This window comes from Natator depressus, chromosome 3 (assembly GCF_965152275.1).
Source record: "Natator depressus isolate rNatDep1 chromosome 3, rNatDep2.hap1, whole genome shotgun sequence".
NCBI classification, from domain to species: Eukaryota; Metazoa; Chordata; order Testudines; family Cheloniidae; genus Natator; species Natator depressus.
The window spans coordinates 203,939,935-203,959,971 of NC_134236.1; the positions used below are offsets into that span (position 1 = coordinate 203,939,935).

The 20,037-nt window shown below is 43.6% G+C and overlaps 1 protein-coding gene across 2 annotated transcripts in view; it reads left to right on the forward strand.

Annotated features, from left to right (window-relative positions):
* Nucleotides 1-20,037, forward strand: part of SLC24A3 (solute carrier family 24 member 3) — a 331,008-nt gene that overhangs the window by 227,530 nt on the left and 83,441 nt on the right. For both annotated transcript variants that reach the window (XM_074949728.1, XM_074949730.1), the window contains exons 5-6: nucleotides 4,149-4,233; nucleotides 6,502-6,605. In XM_074949728.1, coding sequence (XP_074805829.1) covers nucleotides 4,149-4,233; nucleotides 6,502-6,605 — 189 coding nt within the window. The remainder of the gene's footprint in view (nucleotides 1-4,148; nucleotides 4,234-6,501; nucleotides 6,606-20,037) is intronic.

Here is a 20,037-nt window from a genome sequence, read left to right on the forward strand (position 1 = left end):
AAAAATACAATATAGCATACTATAATTCTGACAAAGATGGCCAACAATTGCATATTTTTAACCTTCTGATGAAAAATATCTGTTTGTGCCTGAATTACATTAAAATAGAAATTTTTCCAGTAAAAGCTAAATTTTAAAATTTGCAAAATTACAGTTCTTCCAGCTTCTCAAACTTCTGCACTCTAAATTCTGAGAAACTTCCTGTAAATCATTCCATCAGCTGCACTGGCCAATTCTTGGGCGGGAAATGAGAGAAATTAAGATGTACCTTGACTTTGACATGAAAATGTTGATCCACTGGATACTTCCAAGTTTCAAATGATGTTTTAAACCCTCTCTACATCACATTGGATCAAACAGGTCACCCAAAGGGGCAGAGTTTGGCGAAAAGAGGACTATTTTGGTCCTACACACACCACAAATATGGATTCTACTGCCCTGACATTGATTTCAACAAAGTCTTGGTTTGGATTTAAAATTCAACAGACATGCAGCAGTCTCCTTATCTGTGTAGTCACTGGGCAGATGGAGGGATATCTGTGCTCCTCCTGCTTGGCTAAGAATTGCACACATCCTGTTACTTTTGCTACCTTGGTCCCCACCCCAATCAGCTTCTCTTCTCCACCCACCTGCTGTCTTGTCTTTTAAACTGTGAGATCTTTGGGGCAGGGCCTTTCATTTTCCATGTTTTACAGCACCTAGCATTGGGAGCCCTGAGCTCGCCGGCCTGTACACGCTACTGCAATATGAATGTATAATAACCATAATGATTAATGGTAAAAATTCTGCTGAGTGCATGTCACAATGCAGACTTCAGTTTAAAACACTGGGCCAGATCCTCAGCTGATATAAATTAGGAGCTATGGTTGATTTACATTAGCTGAGGCTCTGATCCCGTATTTGGATTTCAGACCTCCCTGCAAGATTCTAATTCCATTATAAATTGTTCAGCAGCAAGGAAAGCTGCTCTCACACATTTCAAGCAATTGCAAAGAAAACTGTCCCCATTTGGCTCAGGCCAGCGGGATGAAATTTTAGAAGATAAGGAGTTCTTCCCAGCCTGAATAAACACAGAAAGATAATTATTTGTTGAGCGTGGGCAGTATATTTGAAGTGTCTTCAAGTCTTTCCCAAAGCCAATTCCATGCTACGAAATCTGTGCAGCAGGTAGAAAATACAGATTGGTTTTGCCCCTTAGAGATCTTTGTCAATTGGGAAAGACACCTGCAGATCTCCCCTGATGGCAGAACCACAATTATCCATCTTCCTGAAAACAGAGCTGCTCCTGAGCTGGGGAAGGAGGTGTGGGAGGTTAGTTGCAAAATCATTTCTATCTGACAGCTCTGATGGAAGCTGACTCATAAACTGTACTGGTGTTTCTGGTTCATCGGAATACAGCACAGCCTTGTCTCAGCGAAAAACATGTGGATGATCAAAGGGGTGACTGGGCAACTGATCCATGCCAGAGATACAGTTGTGGTGCAGAGAAGAGGGAGTGTGGTTAAACAAGTATTAGATAAATGTGATCATACTGCAGACCATAGCAATGTGACATAGGTTAACAACACATGTTAACCATGATTATCCAAAGATGCATCAACTTTCTCAAAAACATGAGGGGGTTTTTTTCAATATATTTGTTCTCAGCCCAAAGGTGACCTTTTTGGGACACAAAGTCCTTTCTTTCCGACGACCTCAAGCTGTTCTCGAGTTCTGTGACAGTGAAAGAAATACATGATCCTCTTTTCAGAGTTGCTCCAACTTATTTTTTTTGTCTTAATCTGAAATGACTTGTCTTTAAAACTTCCAACTTGCATGGACATAGCCTTCAGTGTTAGCATTCAGATGTTCATGGGAAAGCGACCCAGCTAACTTGGGAAGGGTCTCTACTGCCTTTTCTCCTGGCCCACTTGTCTGCCTTTTTCAGACTAAAGGGGAAATAGTTTGATCACACTTTCGGATAACATCTGGTGCTGGATTCTGCTGCCCTTCCCCACACAAAGTAACTGTCTACTCCACAAGAAGTCCCGTTGAAATCAAAAGGGAGGCTTTGAGAGCCAGGGATTATTCAATGTCACTAAAGGTGACAGATGTGCAACCCTACTGGGTGACGTGGTATGCTTGGTATATTTTTAGTAGGTTCTCTCACTTGTTAACTTGCAAAACTCTGTCATTGGAAAGAGGTCTCGCTGTCATTCGGTCACATTAGGGAAGTTCTATTGCCTAGGAGCTTGTAAGCACTTGGAAATTGACAGTCCACAATAGCACCTCACGTGGACATGCTTATTCCAGAATAAGAATGGCTTTTTCCGGTTTAGTTTAATCAGAATTGGAAGTGTATTAATATTAGGGTTATAATAGCATATACAGGCCCCAACTGATATTACTGTGGAATAGATTTTTACCTCCTTTTCCATATCTTTGGACTACCCAGCTTGTCATGACCATTTGAATACATTGCCTCAGATTTCTCTCCCAGGGAAGCCCCTGTTATAATAATCTGTCTTTAGGAAGTACGAACTCAAGCATAACCCTTGACTGATTATCCCTCCTCCGCAGGTATCAGCAGGGTACAGGCTGTATGTGATACAATGCGTGCATCTGTGTTTCCACTGAGCCTGGTGCAGCAGAAACTAGCCCTTTGGGAGATCTGCCTTTGTTCCTAGATATGTCTTTCACAATATTTTTAGTCCGGGTTAGATCACTTTCAGAAAAGCTTTTTGTTCAATCAATTTGTCACGTTATTATGACAATATAACACTTTTAAGTTTCCTGCCTCCCATGGAGGCCAGACTCTGCCCACCCACCTCCTCTTCCGTTGCCCCCCCGTATTATATATGAAAGACTGTATGATTAGCATGTGAGGGGGGCAGAGTTAAGGGTATCTGGCACCCTTGTGAGAAAATGAAGCTGTGATTGGACTGTTAACTGAGGATTCGATTGCTTCTTCTGCATTTTTTTTGCAGAGTAAATTAACTCTCTACCTTATCTTTGCATATACACAGTTTGCTGAGGTTGATATTTATGAAGAACCGTCAGAGATTCTTGTGGTAAAAATACAATGCACCATGGGATTCTTTTCAGGTTTCAGTGGGAATTAATGGAAGATAGAGGAAAAGTGTTTAGCGCGCCTGTCAGCTGGCTTGCTCTTTGTTGTTTTAAACAACCAATGCTGTCTGAAAAGCGTTTCCTTCACATCCCACTGCCCCTCATTCCACTGCTGACCCATAGGCAGGCACGGCAGCTTACGTGTTTGGGTCTGTTTTGTGTAGAAACAAGGTAGCGGTTTACAGCCATATTGGAGGGGGGTCGCTTTCTAGCTTCTTCGCATAAACCAATGGGAGGTGTCAGATGGTCCCGTTGGTTTCAGTAGCTTGGTCCCATTTACTGAGCTGTCACTCGCACCGATGGAATGGTGGGACTGCAGAAAGCATATAGGAAATAGTTAACTAAGCAGATATTTGAAAAAGATTCATACCAATGAAATATGTACACAGTCGTGAGTGCTTTTCCTCTCAGGAAATAATGTTTCACATAAGAACAACCTCCATCTGTCTATAGCTATGAAGGCTAGAAGTGGGCTTTGGGGTTTCTTACAGCTAAAAGAAATTTGGTAAGTATGGGTATTTTAAGAGAATGCCAGTCCCTGATTATCAGTGGAGATTTTTAGCTGCTGCTGGGTAAATCCCATACAGGGAAGTTAGCACCTTGGGTCTGGGGTAATCACACCCTTACGTACTCCACAGAGCACATGGGCAAGAACTTGTCTCCATCCCCCAACCCCCACCACATACTGGCCAGAGTAGGTGAGACAACATATGTATGGGGAGGAATTGTGACTCAGAGGGGCGTCATCATGCCTCCTGGGGTGTTGCAGCTAATATGCCTTGCCCTGCACAGGGCAGTGCCCAAAGGAACAATCTAGCCCTCTGTAAATTGAGATCAGAAGGCACAACCATCTTGCTTTATTAGGTTGAGAATGCAATATTTCCCCATGATAACTAATGCCTCTCTGTCCTGTTGGTTCGTCCCTTCTTTCCATTTAAGCATATCAGCAATGTCCTGCTCAGACAGACATTAACTTTTTCAGTTGAATTCCTTCTCACGTGCCAGTGTTATAATCATGGATTTCATTTGTTTCTCTGCAGCGCTTGCATCTTAGTGAAGACGTGGCTGGGGCAACTTTCATGGCAGCTGGAAGCTCCGCTCCTGAGTTGTTTACATCTGTTATAGGTAACTAACTAACCAGCCATTTCTTCCTTAAACAGTTTTTAAAGGCATTAAGTACAGCTGGAGTTGCCAAATGACTCTAAGAGTTGTAATAACTCTTAACCTGTTCTCTCATGGACGCATGGAAGATTAATTGTGGTAAATCCTTATTAAGTCTAGGAGCTATATGTATAATCTCCCGGTGTGGATGAAAGAACAAACTCCTGAATTTCTGTTTTTATGTACAGTGTGCGTCACCAAGCATAATCCAGGCTCTGTGCACTGTGAATAGATTAACACGCTGCTAAATTGTACCAACACACACACAATGGCCATGTTTGTGTCCATTACAGATGACGAAGCACAGTTCGAGAATGGGCCAGTCCCATCTACACTGCAAGAAAGAACGATGTTTTTAACTGTGTCAAGGGGCTATGTAGCTTGATTACAGTGTAGATAGAAATTTGAGTGCAGATCGGCGGGGGGATTATGGTTGGTCTTGTTTCGGATGAGGGGCTGGAGCACAGGGGTGTAGCTGTGTGCACTGGAGATCTATGCAAACAGCTCTCCCTCATGTCCAACCAGCCCCTCCTTCTCTTCCAAGAAAGTGGTGAGAAATTCCCGACCCTCTCTGTGACACGTACAAGGGCATGCTGTTAGGGCTGGTGGAGGCTGCTGGCTTGTGAAGCTGTGGATTCAAAACCTTCATAGGGAGAGATTAGTTGAGAGCTTTAAAAAATTGTCCTTCATCCCACCAGAAGACTCCGTTTAGGAGAGAAGGATGCGTAGCCATATTGCTTAAGGCACTGCTGGAAGGTGCCCAGATACTACCTTGATGAGCACAGTGTAGAACAGAGGATCTGAGGGCTCCCTCACAGCAGCACTCTGCTTATGGGGGGGCAGAATAGAGGGCTATCCTATTGCAGCAATGCTCAAGAGTGAGGGGCTTCTTTCTTCTACACAATTGGTTCAGAATCGGCAGAACCTGCTCATTTCAACCAAGTTTCACCACTGCTGTTGTTAGCACGGTCCTAGCAGTGGTTCCTTTGACCGCTGGGGACAGGGATTTTGGTCTGAGAATCATGCTGGACTGAGGGAAGTGTGTAGCCCTCTTTATACCCATCTGTGCAGCAAGAGAGTAATTAACCACTGGCGCAACTTACCAAAGGTTGTGGCAGAGTCTCCATCACTGGAAATATTTTAATCAAGATTGGATGTTTCTCTAAAAGATCTGCTCTCATTCAACCACAGCTGTTGGACTTGAAACTGGAATTCATTCAGGGAAGTCCTATGGCCTGCATTATACAGGAGGTCAGACTACATGATCCCTTCTGGAATTAAAATCTGTTCACCTAAAATTGACCAAAATGGGGACCGTGCTATCGTAAAAGGGTAAGATGGTTTCAGCATGATTTGGCTGTGCAGGTGGGACCATGTTCCAACATGGTCAGGTCACTACTTTGTTATAACACCGTCCCCGGCTTGGTAGAATGAGCCCCTTGTGTAGCATGGTTCTGAGGGGAAAAAATCACAGGCCACAATGGTCAGGGAAACTCTTCCAGACCCCTGCTAGCAACAGCTGAATTTCAACAGACTTGTAGCTAGCAGGTGACGTTAGCGGGTTATTTTTTATTCGCTGACATTTATTTCTATGGTACCCATTACTGTAGCACTTTTGATAACACATTCTTACTAATCCTATCAAAGAGCCAGATTGTGCCTCCTTATTCACCCTTTAACTTTCCTCCACAAGTTGTCCTATTCAATTTGAGTCAAAGTGGGAGAATCAGGCAAATGACTACAGTAGAACCTCAGAGATATGAACACCAGTTACATACTTACCGATCAACCGCACACCTCATTTGGAACTGGAAGTATGCAATCAGGCAGCAGCAGAGACCAAAAAAAAAAAAAATGCAAAGACAGTACAGAACTAAACTAAACTAAATTACTAAAAAAATAAAGGGAAAGTTTAAAAAAAGATTGGACAAGGTAAGGAAACTGTGTCTGTGCTTGTTTCTTTTAAATTAAGATGGTTAAAAGCAGCATTTTTCTTCTGCATAGTAAAGTTTCAAAGCTGTATTAAGTCATTATTCAGTTGTCGTAAACTTTTGAAAGAACAACCATAATGTTTGTTCAGAGTTATGCACATTTCAGGGTTACGAACAACCTCCATTCCTGAGGTGTTTGTAACTCTGAAGTTCTACTGTATACAGCAGCGGGGTGCAGTTTTTTGGAGTAGGATCCCTGTTCTTTCCGACTTACATGGTTTGCCTTGAACTTGTGTTTCAGGTGTTTTTATCACAAAAGGAGACGTAGGAGTCGGAACCATTGTTGGCTCTGCCGTATTCAACATTCTCTGTATAATCGGTGTGTGTGGCCTTTTCGCAGGACAGGTAAGAGCAATTAACGAGTTCCACAAGGTTCTTAGTTCCATTGGTTCTCCGTATAGCCCAGCAAAATACCAGTGCAAGTCAGCAGTTCATGCAGACTGAGGTTTCCATTCATGGCGGGGGGGAAGATATGGGTGTGCAAAATACAGGGGAGCTTTATTTAATTGGGGGTCTGAAGACAGCTTTGGGGACAACAGCAACAGCGTGGAAGGGAACTGCGAGTAAGCAATACTGCTGCCGAAGTAGTTGGTTCAGAAATAAATGAGGGAGAAGGGAGGAAAAGCTACATTTCTTGGAAGTTTTGAGTCTCGACTTTAGTGGAAGGAACAGCAGGTCTGAAGACCATTCTCCAGCATCATGTGAAAAGAAAAAAAGAAATAGGGTGCAAGTAAGACATATTTTAGGGCTTGAGCTTGCACTCGTTGAACTCAGTGACCCACAGAAATATGACATCCTTCCCTTCTTCCCTGTTTTCACTCTTATTTACATTTTTCCCCCACTTTCCCTTCATTTAGTGCAGGCTAATTGAGGCTTCTCTGTCACCAGCTGTGACATGACTGAATTAGTAGCCAGTAAGGTCTTTGAGGTTTGGTTGCAGATAACTTTTGTGTTTCTCACCATTTCATACAAAGATATTGATAACCCCATCCTGTGTGTCAGATCGTAGTCGCTAAAACAAATCTGAAGTTATAGAAGGAATGCAGCAAATGCGATGAAAATATCTTACAAACAACATCTTATAAGCAGCTGCATGTCAGCTGTATTGGCATCTTAGATGACAGCTGCAAACACTGGGAATATTTATGGCAGAGAGGACAGGGCTTTATCAGCAGTAAGACCTTGCCTATGGAATGCAATCCCACCAGAAATAAATGAGCCCAGATCTCACCTCTTTCAGATCAGAGGGGAAGAAACATCTCTTCCCACAGCAACAAGAGCACAATGGCCTTGCAGCACCTCACTCCAGTTAAATTAATAATAATTTAAAAGAATGTCTTGTTCTTTTCATACAATCAGACCTTGTACTCAAAGGGTGGAAAGGAAAACACCATTGGGCCAGATCCTCAAGTGGTGTAAATCGCCATATCTCTGTAGAAGTCCATGGAGCTAGGCTGTTTTATGCCAACTAAGGACCTGGCCATATGATCTTGACAGAGTTTTCTTCTGTTTTGTCCCACGAAGGATGGTGGTGGCTGCACTATAAAAACCTAGACAGATTCAATTCAGACTTTATGAAACAGGTTTCAGATCATTAAGGGGGTTGGAAATATTATACGTAGGCAACCCTATGGTTTCATTTTAAAAATGCTTCTTAAATCTGACATTCTTCCCTGGCTCAAGACAAGAGTAATTTCCTACCTGCTCCTCTGTCATTCTGGCAGGTGCAGGTGGCAATGCCCGTTGTTAAGTTGCCTGACATTTTCCATTACAAGTCCCTGTTTTCAGTTGCTTATAACATTTCCAAACATTAACCATTTGGGTTGAAAATTTCCATGTTGGGTATCTGCTTCAGGTTAATTTTTTACTTATTTTACTTATGTTTTTAATTTAAACAAAAACAGTTTAGCCATTTTTGAGATAGGGGCACAATAGATTGTGCCCACATTAAAAAAAATGTACAGCCTTTTCACTGAGAAGTGCTAGTGCCCCCATGTTTTAAATGCTTTGTGCATGTCAGACTACCTACAATTTCCTGAATTATCCATCCGAACTTAAAGTAATTATGTTGTGAGATTTGAGTTCCTGTCTGAATTAGACAGGTGATTGACTCTGTGTAATTAAATATCTGAGTATTGCAGTTTGCAGAAATGCCAAATATTTTCATATTCTTTAAGGTGGTCTTTGAAATGTCACTGTATGATCCAGTATATAAATGGGAAGTGAAGAACAATAGTGCAGGCAATACAAGGCAATGGGTCAATTAACTCTGAAAGACCAGACAGGGAGAAGGGGATTGGATACCTGGATCAGTACGAGAAAGTGAGCAGGGAGTTTGAGTTTTCACCAGAAAGTTTGGAATCCAGCTTTTATCATTTTTTTCAAGATGAAACTGGATATTTTCACTATTAGAAAGATTTTGTGGATAAGCTGTGCAGCTGGCATGTTCTGTAGATGGATTCCCTGAAGGAACATGCAGTTTAAAGCTCGCTACGTGTGCTCAGTGTTTAAGTGGCACCATTGTGACTTGTACTGTGAAAGCCCATATGATTCAGGCCAATTATTAATTACCAAAGCTTTCCCAGGGCATTGAGCAATGTTCCCTGGAGGTGTTCTCTTTTAATCAGGAGGAATTTTTCTCAGTCAGGTTGCCATGAACAACATTCAAACGGATGGAGATTAACTGTGCAACACGATGACCTAGGAACAACCAAATATTTCTTCTCACTGTATTTCCCGGCATTGTTGTCCAGCAGTCTGAAACCTATTCCGAAAATGCAACCACAAACCAGAATTCTAGATGGAAAGAAGTTTGAAAGTCCAGAAAAAATTGCACTATTTTGGGAGCCCCCTGGATTCTTTTTTAAAAAGTCCTAACTTAGAACCAAAATGTTCTTATAACTGTCTCAACTCTCCTCCACCCTCCCACACTGGACACATTTCAGAAGTTCAGGAGGGACTTGGCTGCACTAAATTATTCGGTGTGTGGTCTAGTGACTACAGAATTAGGAGTGTGGATCTCTACTTGTTCTTTAAAGGTGTTTAGGAGCCTAACTCCCATTGATTTCAATGGAAGTTAAGTGTAACACCGACAGACCCCAGTCATTGGTGGGCAGGATTGAACCTGGGATCTCTGGAGGTAAATGCATGAGCTAAAAGCCACAGGGCCTTAGCGAAGGCTGTAGCAGACTCATTAATCTCTCTAAGTGGTCTCAGTGCCACTAGATAGGACAGAACACCACACCAAAGCCATGTGTGGGTTACATACTTCCCCTAGCTGAGGAAGCACGTCCCGAACTTCAGAGACTTTCCAGCTGAAATCCTGGATGAGCCCCCACTTGTAACAGCACTAGACCCCTGTCATCGGCAGGCAGGATCGAACCTGGGATCTCTGAAGCTTAGTGCATGAGCCTTTACCGCATGAGCTAAAAGCCACATGGCCCTTAGCTAAGCCTGTAGCAGACTCATTAATCTCTCTCTAAGTGGTCTCGGTGCCACTAGATGGGACAGAGCACCACACCCAAGCGGTGTGTGGGTTACATAAGCACCTTAAACATCCCTAAAAATTAGACCTTTAACCTTTGTTTGCTTAAGTTTTTTCATCTGTAAGAGAGCAGGTACAACCGTACTTACTGTAACAGGGTAGCTGGCCCCTTAAATGAAATTGGGCTCAGTTCCCCTTTTCCTGTCCAGGTGCTGAGCCAATTAAGAGGGTGAGGCCTGGGGTGGTGCTACATGAGGCCTGGTGAGAAAGAGTGTTAGAGCAGATTGAGTCAGTCAGGAAATGTCAGCTCCTAGAGAGAAAAGGGGTTCCTGGGAGAGGTCTGAAAGCGGGAGAGAAGTAAGAGGGATTTGCTGGCTGGCATCCCTGCGCCAGGACCAGAGGGCGGAAGACAGGAGGAGCAGCAGCAGCAGCTGAGGGAGATGCCTGCTGGCTCTAAGCCGGAGAGTCAGAGCAGAGGGCTGAAGGAAAGAGGAGTAGCAGAGGGGGTTCCCTGCTGACTTCCCTTTGCCAGAGAGCTGGACTCCAGAGGAACCATGACAGGCTTCCAGCAGAGTGGCTGTGCGAGCTCCTGCTGGTAAGAGCGGGGTTGTGCCCCAGAAGGAAGGGGCGGCAATCCTAGCAGAAGGACAGAAGAGGACGGTTGAAGAGTCCAGTGGTGGTGAAAGATGCCGGGATGGTGAGATTGAAGCTGGGTTCTAAAGAATACAAGTGCTGGGGGATATAGACTATGTTTGGGGACATTTGCTTATGGACTGTTTGCGCTAAGTGTTAGTTAATAAACTCGGTTGATGGATTGAAAGATAAGTTCGTATGGAGGTAGTGGGGACCTAAAAAGGAAACTGAAGTGAGGTGCCACTTGCAGGACGGCCCTGAGGCTACTTGTATACACTTAGTTCATGAAGCAGTTCTGGCCATTACCTTCCAAAGCGCTTTGAAATCCTCAGATGAAAGGGAGTGTAGCAAAGCGAACTATTATTTCCAGATCGTGAGAATTTGGGGGTAGAACGTCAATGGATGGGTTTTCGAAAAGTGCTCAGCTTTGGCCTAACGCTGCTTCCATTGAAGTTAGGGAGAGTGTGACCATCCGCTAAATGGGAGCAGAGTTAATCCAACACTGAATGCTTTTGAAAATCCTCCGCTAGCTTTTTGCAAGGCTTTGTAAATTTGACCAAGGATACGGATTCAGTTTCTGCTGAAGAACACAGTATTTTGTGGTAAACATGGCCAAAATTAAGTGTTTCCCCAGATTTGTCCAATAATGAAATGCTGTATATTCTCAAAGATCTTCCAGAACTGACGATATGTATCGGAAGAAAAGGAGAGTAGACTTTTGGTTTTGGTGTTGTAGCACACACATCTCAGATGCCTCTTCACATGGCTTATGTTAAGTGAGGGAAATGAAACTTTACAAGGCAGCTTTTTCTATGCCAATTTCAGTCCCACAATGTTCATGTGAGCTTCAAATTCAGGAATTAACCAACTAACCCATCCCTACTCAACATTCCTTTCCAACTGTGGCAGTTAATAGCCAGTATGGACATAGGGTTTAACCATCCTCTCTGATCATGCTGTTTACCTCAAATTATACAATTGCATCAGTGGGATAATAGACCCTGTGGGGCTGCAAATTAGGAAAAGCTGCTTTAGTTTCAGAATTTTGGTTTATTGCACTATTCCCGGTTTCTAGCACCTTTTCCTCTTTACTGTTTTTCTTAGTGAGACTGGGTGCATTTAGAAACAACCATTATTCCAGCTTGTTATTGTAACCACTTGAGTGCTACCTCAGTGCCAGGCACATCACTTTGAAGAGCCAGCTTTCCATTAGGAATATGTTGTTGTGTGTCAACCTCCCTCTCCCTTGCCTGATAACTTTTCCTTACATCATCCCATGTAGCATCTAATTTACACTGTACAATCCTTGGGCCAGAGAAGCATGGCCCAGATCCTCAGATGCAGCCGAGGAGCAGTCAGCACGTGTGTGTGTGTGTGTGGGGGGGAATATGCTGATCTTCAGTCAATAAAATGCTTTACATACCTAGCTGCAGTTTGTCTGTGCTGTGCACTATATAACAAGCTAATAATTCTTGATGAAGTTGAATTCAGGAAGCAAAGTGGTTAATCGTTTCCTTCTTTGGGGACTTGGTCAGCTTCATCTTCGAGGGAGTGATATGGGGGCCTTGAAGGAACTTAGAGGACAGTGGAGTAATTGAAGCAACCAAAAACTAATGACCAATATGAATAGATCAAATCTTTGGCTAGCGTAAATTGGCATTGTGCCATTGATGTCATAATGTTACTGTGTATTGGAACCCCTTCTGAATCATTATACAGTAGCACATGGCAAATCCATGAGACCCAGCCGCTTCAGTGCCCTAGATGAAATCAGAACTGTTTTTTAACTATGCAGCAGTCCTTCGGGGAGCAATTTGTAACGTTGCTAAATGGAAAGAAACTGGAGAGACATTTCCAAGCATAACTCTTTGACTAAGGGATTCTCTGATATTTTTTATTTGTTGTGTGGGATGGGGGACATAATTTAGGACCCACATAAGCAATTCAACAAGCAGCCGTGTTGTAAATTGAATGAGAATCCTTACATAAAATGTACAGGGCTGCTAATCCAGCCACAGAGCAAGAGGCTTTCCGCACATCTCAGGGAAGATGGTTCTTCAGCTAATGGCCCATCTGGGCTCTGGGTTGCTATGACCTAACCTACATAATTATAGCACTGATGCGGCAACAGCTTTGAAATGATCACATAGCTGTTCCCTGTAAGGGTGGTTCCTAGGTCATCATGTTGCACAGTGGGCATGGAAGTGCTCTGTGAGTTATTTTTCTGCACTGTTTTCCAGCAATGGGTGTGTTGTTTTATCTTCACAAAAACATAGGTAGGAACCTATGTATTATTATTATGTGTTATTTCTATTGCAATAGCACCGAGGAGCCAAAGTCATAGGCCAGGACCCGTCTTGTGCTGGGTGCTGTACGAACCCCGAACTGAATCACAATCCCCACCTCAAGCAGGATACACTCTAAGTAAGCTTGCAGTCTAGGTTTACCAATGAACAGAATATGCTTAGAGAGTGAGGTATACCATACTATGGGCCAGATTTGGGCTGGCTCTTTGAGATGGACAAGTTGGGGAAGGATTCAAGGAGCGCTCTTCTCTATACAGGTCAGGCACAAATGCAGCCCCTGATGTCTTCTGAGTTCAGGGACTGTTCTGTCGTATCGTCTCTGGGTCTAGCCCTTTTAAATCGCCTGGGTCCCTGGGCAATTGCCCCCTGCTCCTCCCCTCTCCCCCCCACAACCTGTCGGCAGTCATGGTCAGGGACCATCACTTAGTTACATGGTTGTGCAATGCCACTGCAAAACAAATAATGGACAATATGCACCAAACTTCTGCCTTGGCTCCATGAATGCAGCTCGCGCTGCTGGGGAGTGCACTTCTGAGGACAGAGTCTGGCCACACAGCATGAGGTCTTATTTTGATTTCACCCAAGAGAAATGAGTTTATTTTCAGAGGACTATTTTTATAACTATGACACTAAGTACATTCCCAGCCCTGAAGAAGAGCTCTGTGTAAGCTCAAAAGCTTGTCTCTCTCATCAACAGACGCTGGTCCAATAAAAGATCACCTCACTCACCTTGTCTCTCTATTTTTATAAGTGAAATAAATTTGGAAAAGGAGTCCAGAATTAGCAAGTCATCAAGTATCATATTTGTCTGTCTTTTCAGAGCTGGAATGAAAGACATCTAGAAAGAGTTTGTCCAGATGTGTTTATAGGATCTTGTGATTAAAGCTGCTCAAAAAAATGGTAAAAACATTTAGAAATTTGTTAGTTTTCTTGGGGATTTTTTTATTTTATTTTAATGTCAACAAAATATTTTGAAAATGAAAAAAATGCAACCGGCTTTTTATCCTTGGGGAAAGTGGATCATTGCTAGCCTATTAGCTGAGCACCTTACCTATTACAATAGAAGACCTAGGAATGATTATTATTTCATTAGTAGATCTCAGAGCACTTTATAAAGGAGATTAGTATCATTACCCCTATTTTACTGATAGGGAAACTGAGGCACAGAGCCATGAAATGACTTACTCAGGGTTACCCAGCAGGCCGGTAGCAGAAATGGGACTAGAACCCAGGTCTCCGGAGTCTCAGGCTGTGGTCTAGGCAACACTGCCTTTTATATTCTTTATTATGAAGTAGCTTAGTCATGGTCCCTCTTCTGCCCGGAGGCTGCACTTTACTGTAGGGGAAAGAGGCTGGCTGTGTTCTCCCCACAGCACCCTCCAAAAGCCAGGCCTGACGTCCCATAATGGGAGAAGGCTGGGGTAGGGTTTCATGGTACAAAGGCAACAAGAAGATAGTAGGAAGAAATGCTTCACCTAGGAGGGAGCTTTTGGAATTTGAATAGGCTAGTAGAATATTCAAATATAATTATTAGTGTAAAATAGCATTTGGGAGTGAACAACTGACATCCTAAGCCAGTGCAATAATTCAACAGACTTCCTTTTGCTTTCTTTATTTACGTATTGAATGTGGATTTTCTAAGGTAGCTAAGGCCCCAATCCCGCAAGTGACTCCATCAAGACGCAATGTGGCACTCTCCCATTGGTTTCCATTGCTTACAGAATTAGGGCTTAACAGATAAGGATAGAATCTCTAGCCTACCCAATTCTTCCTTGTTTTATTATGTCATCATGGCCCTACCAGATAACTAAGTGTTAATGTCACGGGCCCTTTTAAAAAACAATTCTTACACTAAAACTCAGTCACCACTGTAGATGAAAACCATGTTCAATATTGCTTGTGCTGTTTGTTCATTTCTGGCCCACCAGAAAGGACTGGGTGGACTAGAAATCAGAGCACCTTGAACAATGTCAGCGACTAAGAAGATTCACTTTGTGGCTCTCATTTTCCAGCACAGAGCTGCAATTTTTGAGTTGCAAACCCTGAAAGGAGGAGATATAAATATGAACAAAACTGCTTTCGCTGAACACTTTAAAAACAATAAAGACATTTCTATTAATATTAGGCTTTATAAGGCCCCTGCCTCCTCCCCTTGCCCCTTTTTAAAACAAAACCTAAAATTTGAAAATGCAGCCTGTGTACTGATATTTATAGGTGTACAAAAGAAGCGTCATCTCTCCCCGTCTGTCCCTAAAATTGGCTGGTTTCTTTTAGACTTCGGGGCAGAAGTGGATCTAGAGTACATCAGAGATAGTCAAGCCGGGGTGTGTTCTAGAAAAACAGAAATGTAAGATATGGTTGCCTCAAAGTGAGTCAGTTTTCTCTTCCAGTGAGTGATCTGACCCATTATAATTTAAGAACAGTGAGAATATTGTACGTAGGGGCAGTGATGAAATGAAGGGAGAGGCCCAGGGAGTTTCTGTGGGATGTAATAATACAAGAACGGGAGCCAGGCTTCCTGCTCCCCAAGACCGAACTGACCCCTGGGGGATCACAGGGCTCAGTGCCCATTGCTGGGGGCAGAGGAGGGGAGGGAAGTCTGCCCTACAACACAAGTAGGGTTCAGGGCAGAGGCTGGAACAGGTCTGCATAGCTCTGTCTCGGGCTTGAACCCCCCGCTCCAGAGCTTCACCCCACCGGGTTCCCCCACACACTCCCCCCAGCAGCTCCTGGTCCCTCCGCAGTCTGGGTGGTTCCATGGCACAGGGACTGTCTGTAGGATCATGTGCTCTGGGCCCCGCCCGTGGCTGACCCAGCCTAGCATGGAGCTGCTGAGTGAGGCCAGGCTGCTGAGCTTCCTCCATGGCTGCAAGGGCAGCCACATCTGCAACACGGAGCTGCTTGAGCCCTGCAGGCTGCTGATCCAGCAGGGGAGTTTGGGGGCAATGGGGGGTTTGAGGAGATGATGGTCCCTAGAAGAGGAAGCCCCCCGGACTCCTATTCAGTGGTGGGAGTGTCTATCTGTGCGCTGGAGGTGGGGTGCCCCCGTGCATCACTGAGCCTCTCATGCCCGCAGCACAGAGGGGGCCTGGCCACTGCCTCAGAGACACTGGGCACAAAATCAGTTGCTAAACGAGAATTTCAGGTGGATCTGACAACCCAGGGAGTCTCAAACATATCTCCCCCACCCCATCACATGCTCAGCCCCAAGGCGGAACCCCCCAATCAGCCCTTCCCCCATGCCCGTTCCTTAAGAAAATTCTGATTGCCCCCCCTTGCTTGGGGGTGGTTTGGGTATATATTGTTCTCACTTTGATGAGCAGTGACATTTTCCAAGGCCTGTTACCCAAGGGCCAAGTTTTGCACAAGTGACTAGTTTCTGAGCACCCAACCTGACACACCCGAAAGCAGGGCCTGAATTTCAGAAAGTGCTGAGTGCCCCGCACTGAAGATGAGGCCTCTTTGGGTAGTGAAAAACAGAGACATCCAAAATCACTATGTATTTTGGAAATGTATTTTGAGGCAAGAGAGAAACTCACACCCTTGAGTTACCAGACACAATCCCATTGACTGAAAGAGGATTATGCACCCAGAAAACTTTGCGTTACTTCTTCCCTAGAACCTCTACAATATCACTGAAGTAGTTTGTCACTAACACAGAGGGAGACTGAGTTTGCCTGGACAGCGCTATGTCACTCTGGGTTCTAGATATATTTTCCAAGGTGCCTCCACGGGTTCAATTCACGGCACGGTGGCATGGCTCCACAAATGTGCTAGCTACGCTGCAGGATGGGTATCGGAGAAGCTGTTTCCCTCGTCGTCTCTGTAGCTCAAGGAGCTTGTGTCTATTCCGCTTCAGCTGTAGAGATCTCAAAGTCATGTATCATTAACACTATTTATTTAGCCGCTGCCTGATTTATTTGTACACTTGGGAACGAGGGAAAATGAGGAGGAGTGGGAGAAATCTGAGAACATTGTGTGTGGTGAAAGCAGGATATCAATTCCACCCTTAAGACACAAATCAGGCAACCTTTCGTGATGATGCTTGTTATACAGCAGGACAGAGATGTGAGACTGGGAGGCTTCCCTTTGAGCTGGTGGTGGATTTAATTAGGATCATTCCTTGATTGTCAGTCACATCTGTAGAGATGTGAAGATGATGCCCCACACCATAATTCCACCCACACCTTATTTTCAGTCCCACTGTCCTCCACTGTACGCTCGTCTGTGGACCTGTGCCTCCTTCTTACCTCCTTCCTCCAACCCTCTCCTCATCCTTGGCTAGAATGGTGTAGAATTTTTGCAAGCACACAGCATTGGTCTAACTCTGCTGGCATTAACGCCAGTAGGAGTTATACCCATTCGCTTCAATGGGAGCGTCTCAACGGGATTCCCCACCCTGACCTGCAACTTTGCTGTGGTCTTCATTGCCTGTCTACTGATGTTCCTCAATATTCACCCAAAATAGAGAAAGCAGCTGTAATAGCATGAGCTATAGACAGCTCATGGTGTTGTCATATGTAGAAGAATTCTTACATATATCATGCAACTTGCATTTGTTAACTAGGCACCTAGCAGCTGGGTTCTTGTTACACCACTGAACCGTTCTCCGCGATGAGACAGGAGAGTGTTCTGAATGGCATTAGAGGCTTGCAGTTGCAGTCATGTGCCGGAGATTCTACAGTTGTTATCCGGTTATTCAGCGGTGACATTGTTTTTCTAATTGTGGGTATTTCATAGATTCATAGACTCTCAGGCCAGAAGGGACCATTGTGATCATCTAGTCTGACCTCCTATATAACACAGGCTATAGGAATTGAATTAATTCCTGTTTTAACTAGAGTGTATCTCCTAGAAAAGCATCCAGTTTTGATTTTAACATTCCATCCGATTGAGAATCCACCACATCCTTCGGTAAGTTTTTCCAATGTTTAATTAACCTCACTGTTAAAAATTTGAATCGTATTTCTAGTCTAAATTTGTCTAGCTTCAGCTTCCAGCCATTGGATGTCATACCTGTTCCTTCAGGGCTCTCAGATAACTGTTTTGAACTACCTAATTTGTTAGGGTGGATAAGCAGTGCCTACTTACCCAGAATCTTTCAACTGCCCCATTCAGAGGTAGCCCAGTTCATTGCATTAATCTTATTAGTCTGTCTCTCACTGAAACTCCTCAGAACCTAATGGTAAATTTTCATTATTGTGTCTAAGAGACAGAGGCTGTCAAGTACCAAAATCAAGTGCCTTGGGTCGGCCACATTTCCGCCTCAGTGGCAATCTTTTGTCTGAATAAATAAAATGAATGCTGAGGGTTTTCCATTGTCTGAACTATCATTAACATGTGTAACTGAGGAATGCTTCTGAAAGGTTGTAAGCTAGATTGTGCTTTGATATATCTGGAAATGTGAAAACTTTCCCCATGAAATAGGGGAAATGTTATAAATAAAGAAGAGTAAGAAAAGGAACCTCTGAACAGGAATTTAATAACCAGGGAGAATACTGCTTATTGAAGAGATTGGGATTTTGCAATCTAATTTTGTATATTTTGTTCTTCCATACAGTTAGTCTGCATGCATCTTAATCTTTTAAGCTTTAATTTCACTGTCTTTATGCAGTTCAGACTGGCCTAGCTATTGACCTCTGTTTTTGTGATTGCATTTATGAGATACTTTCCCTCTGACTTTTTTATTTTAATTTTTTTTGTATTGGAAAAGGGTTTATAGACATGGAGCAGTAGTTTAAGGATACTTAATGTACCAACTGTGTGCTGTTCTGGTAATATAGGGCAAAGTTTTGTTTTGTGTCAGATCTGTGGGCCTGATCCTCAGCTGGTATCAGTCGATGTAACTCTGGTAAAGTTAGCACAACTACACCACTTAACAGCAGCTGAGGATCTGGCCCTGAGGATTTTAGTTAAATGCAAAATTTTAGTTAAATGCAAAACATAAGACTAGGGAGAAACCAATATTGTTCATTATATACTGTAGCACAGGGGAAAAAATCAAAAGGGGGCCACTGCAGAACATATAGAGAGGAAAGGAGGTATCACTAGGGTTTCGGAACTATGCGTCATCATCTAATATAAATACATTGAACCAGGAGCCTGAAAAACAAAGCATCACAGTGTGAAAGCACCCAAGCAGTGAGCCCGCTAGCTATCCACCCTCCAATAGTGTCACTGGGTACCCAACAATCCAAACCACAGAGCAGGTTGAGCTAAAAGTTGAATTGGCATTGCATACTGCAGGGTGAAAGGAGGAGATGCTGCGGCTGCAACTTCCTTTACATGTTGCCCCTTAAAGGGTATTGCTGAGTGCTGTGGTACTTTCCATCTCTTACCCACACTGACCTCTTGAAATAGTTGAGCTGGATTTTTCCTCTTTCTTTGCTTTTCTAGAATTGCATTTTCTCAATATTTCTCCCTTGAGCAGCCGCTCCAAAAGGACATTCACCGACTGCAAATGCAACAGAATCTTTCTGGTGCTGTATTTTCACAAGAATGCTCCTTTTTCTCAAGATTTTCCCCCCATGAGGTTTGGCACTGGTGACTTCACAAAGAACAGTCAGACCAAAGCCGAATGATCCGGCAGGTTAGATTTCTCTTCAGCTTCCACTCCCTGTGCAACAAGCATTGCAGTCATGGGAATCGAATAATTATTGATTTCTGCCGAAATTGTGCCAGGCAAAAAAATGTCTTTATTGGTACCAAAAACTAGTGGAGAAGACTGTTTTCCCAGTTCTATAGGTGCAACACTACGCCCTGCTGCTTTTGTCCCATCCACTCGAGCACATTGAGAAAGCTGTGTCAAAGGTGTCCCTGAAATCTGTTCCTTTTAACAGGTAATATCAAGCTTGTTCCTTAAAAAGGAGAATCTCTAAAGGGTTAGATGTGGAGTTTGGATAAGCACTAAAAGAATTTTTATGCTTATCTGACTCTTCTTGAATTAGAGAGATGAGATGGGTGAGGTAATATGTCTTATAAAACCAACTTCAGCTGCTGAAAGAGACACGTTTTCGAGCTCCACAGAGTTGTTCTTCAGGTCTGTCGAGCTCAAAAGTTTGTCTCTCTCACCAACAAAAGTTGGTCCAATAAAAGGTATTACCTCACCCACTTTGTCTCTCTCTCATCCTGGGACCAACATGGCTACAAGAACACTGCAAACATCTTCTCAAATTACCCACACTGCTTGAGAACAGCCCCCCTCATGGTACTTCTGCATGGGCTTACGTGCTTTGCTGTGTCAGAGGCTTTGCTAAACTAGAAGCACAATATGAAGGTATGTTCATTCACTTTAAAGGATGAGGCCCTTCATCCTCTTCTCTTGAGGGTCAAGTCTATTATTTTTGCAATCACA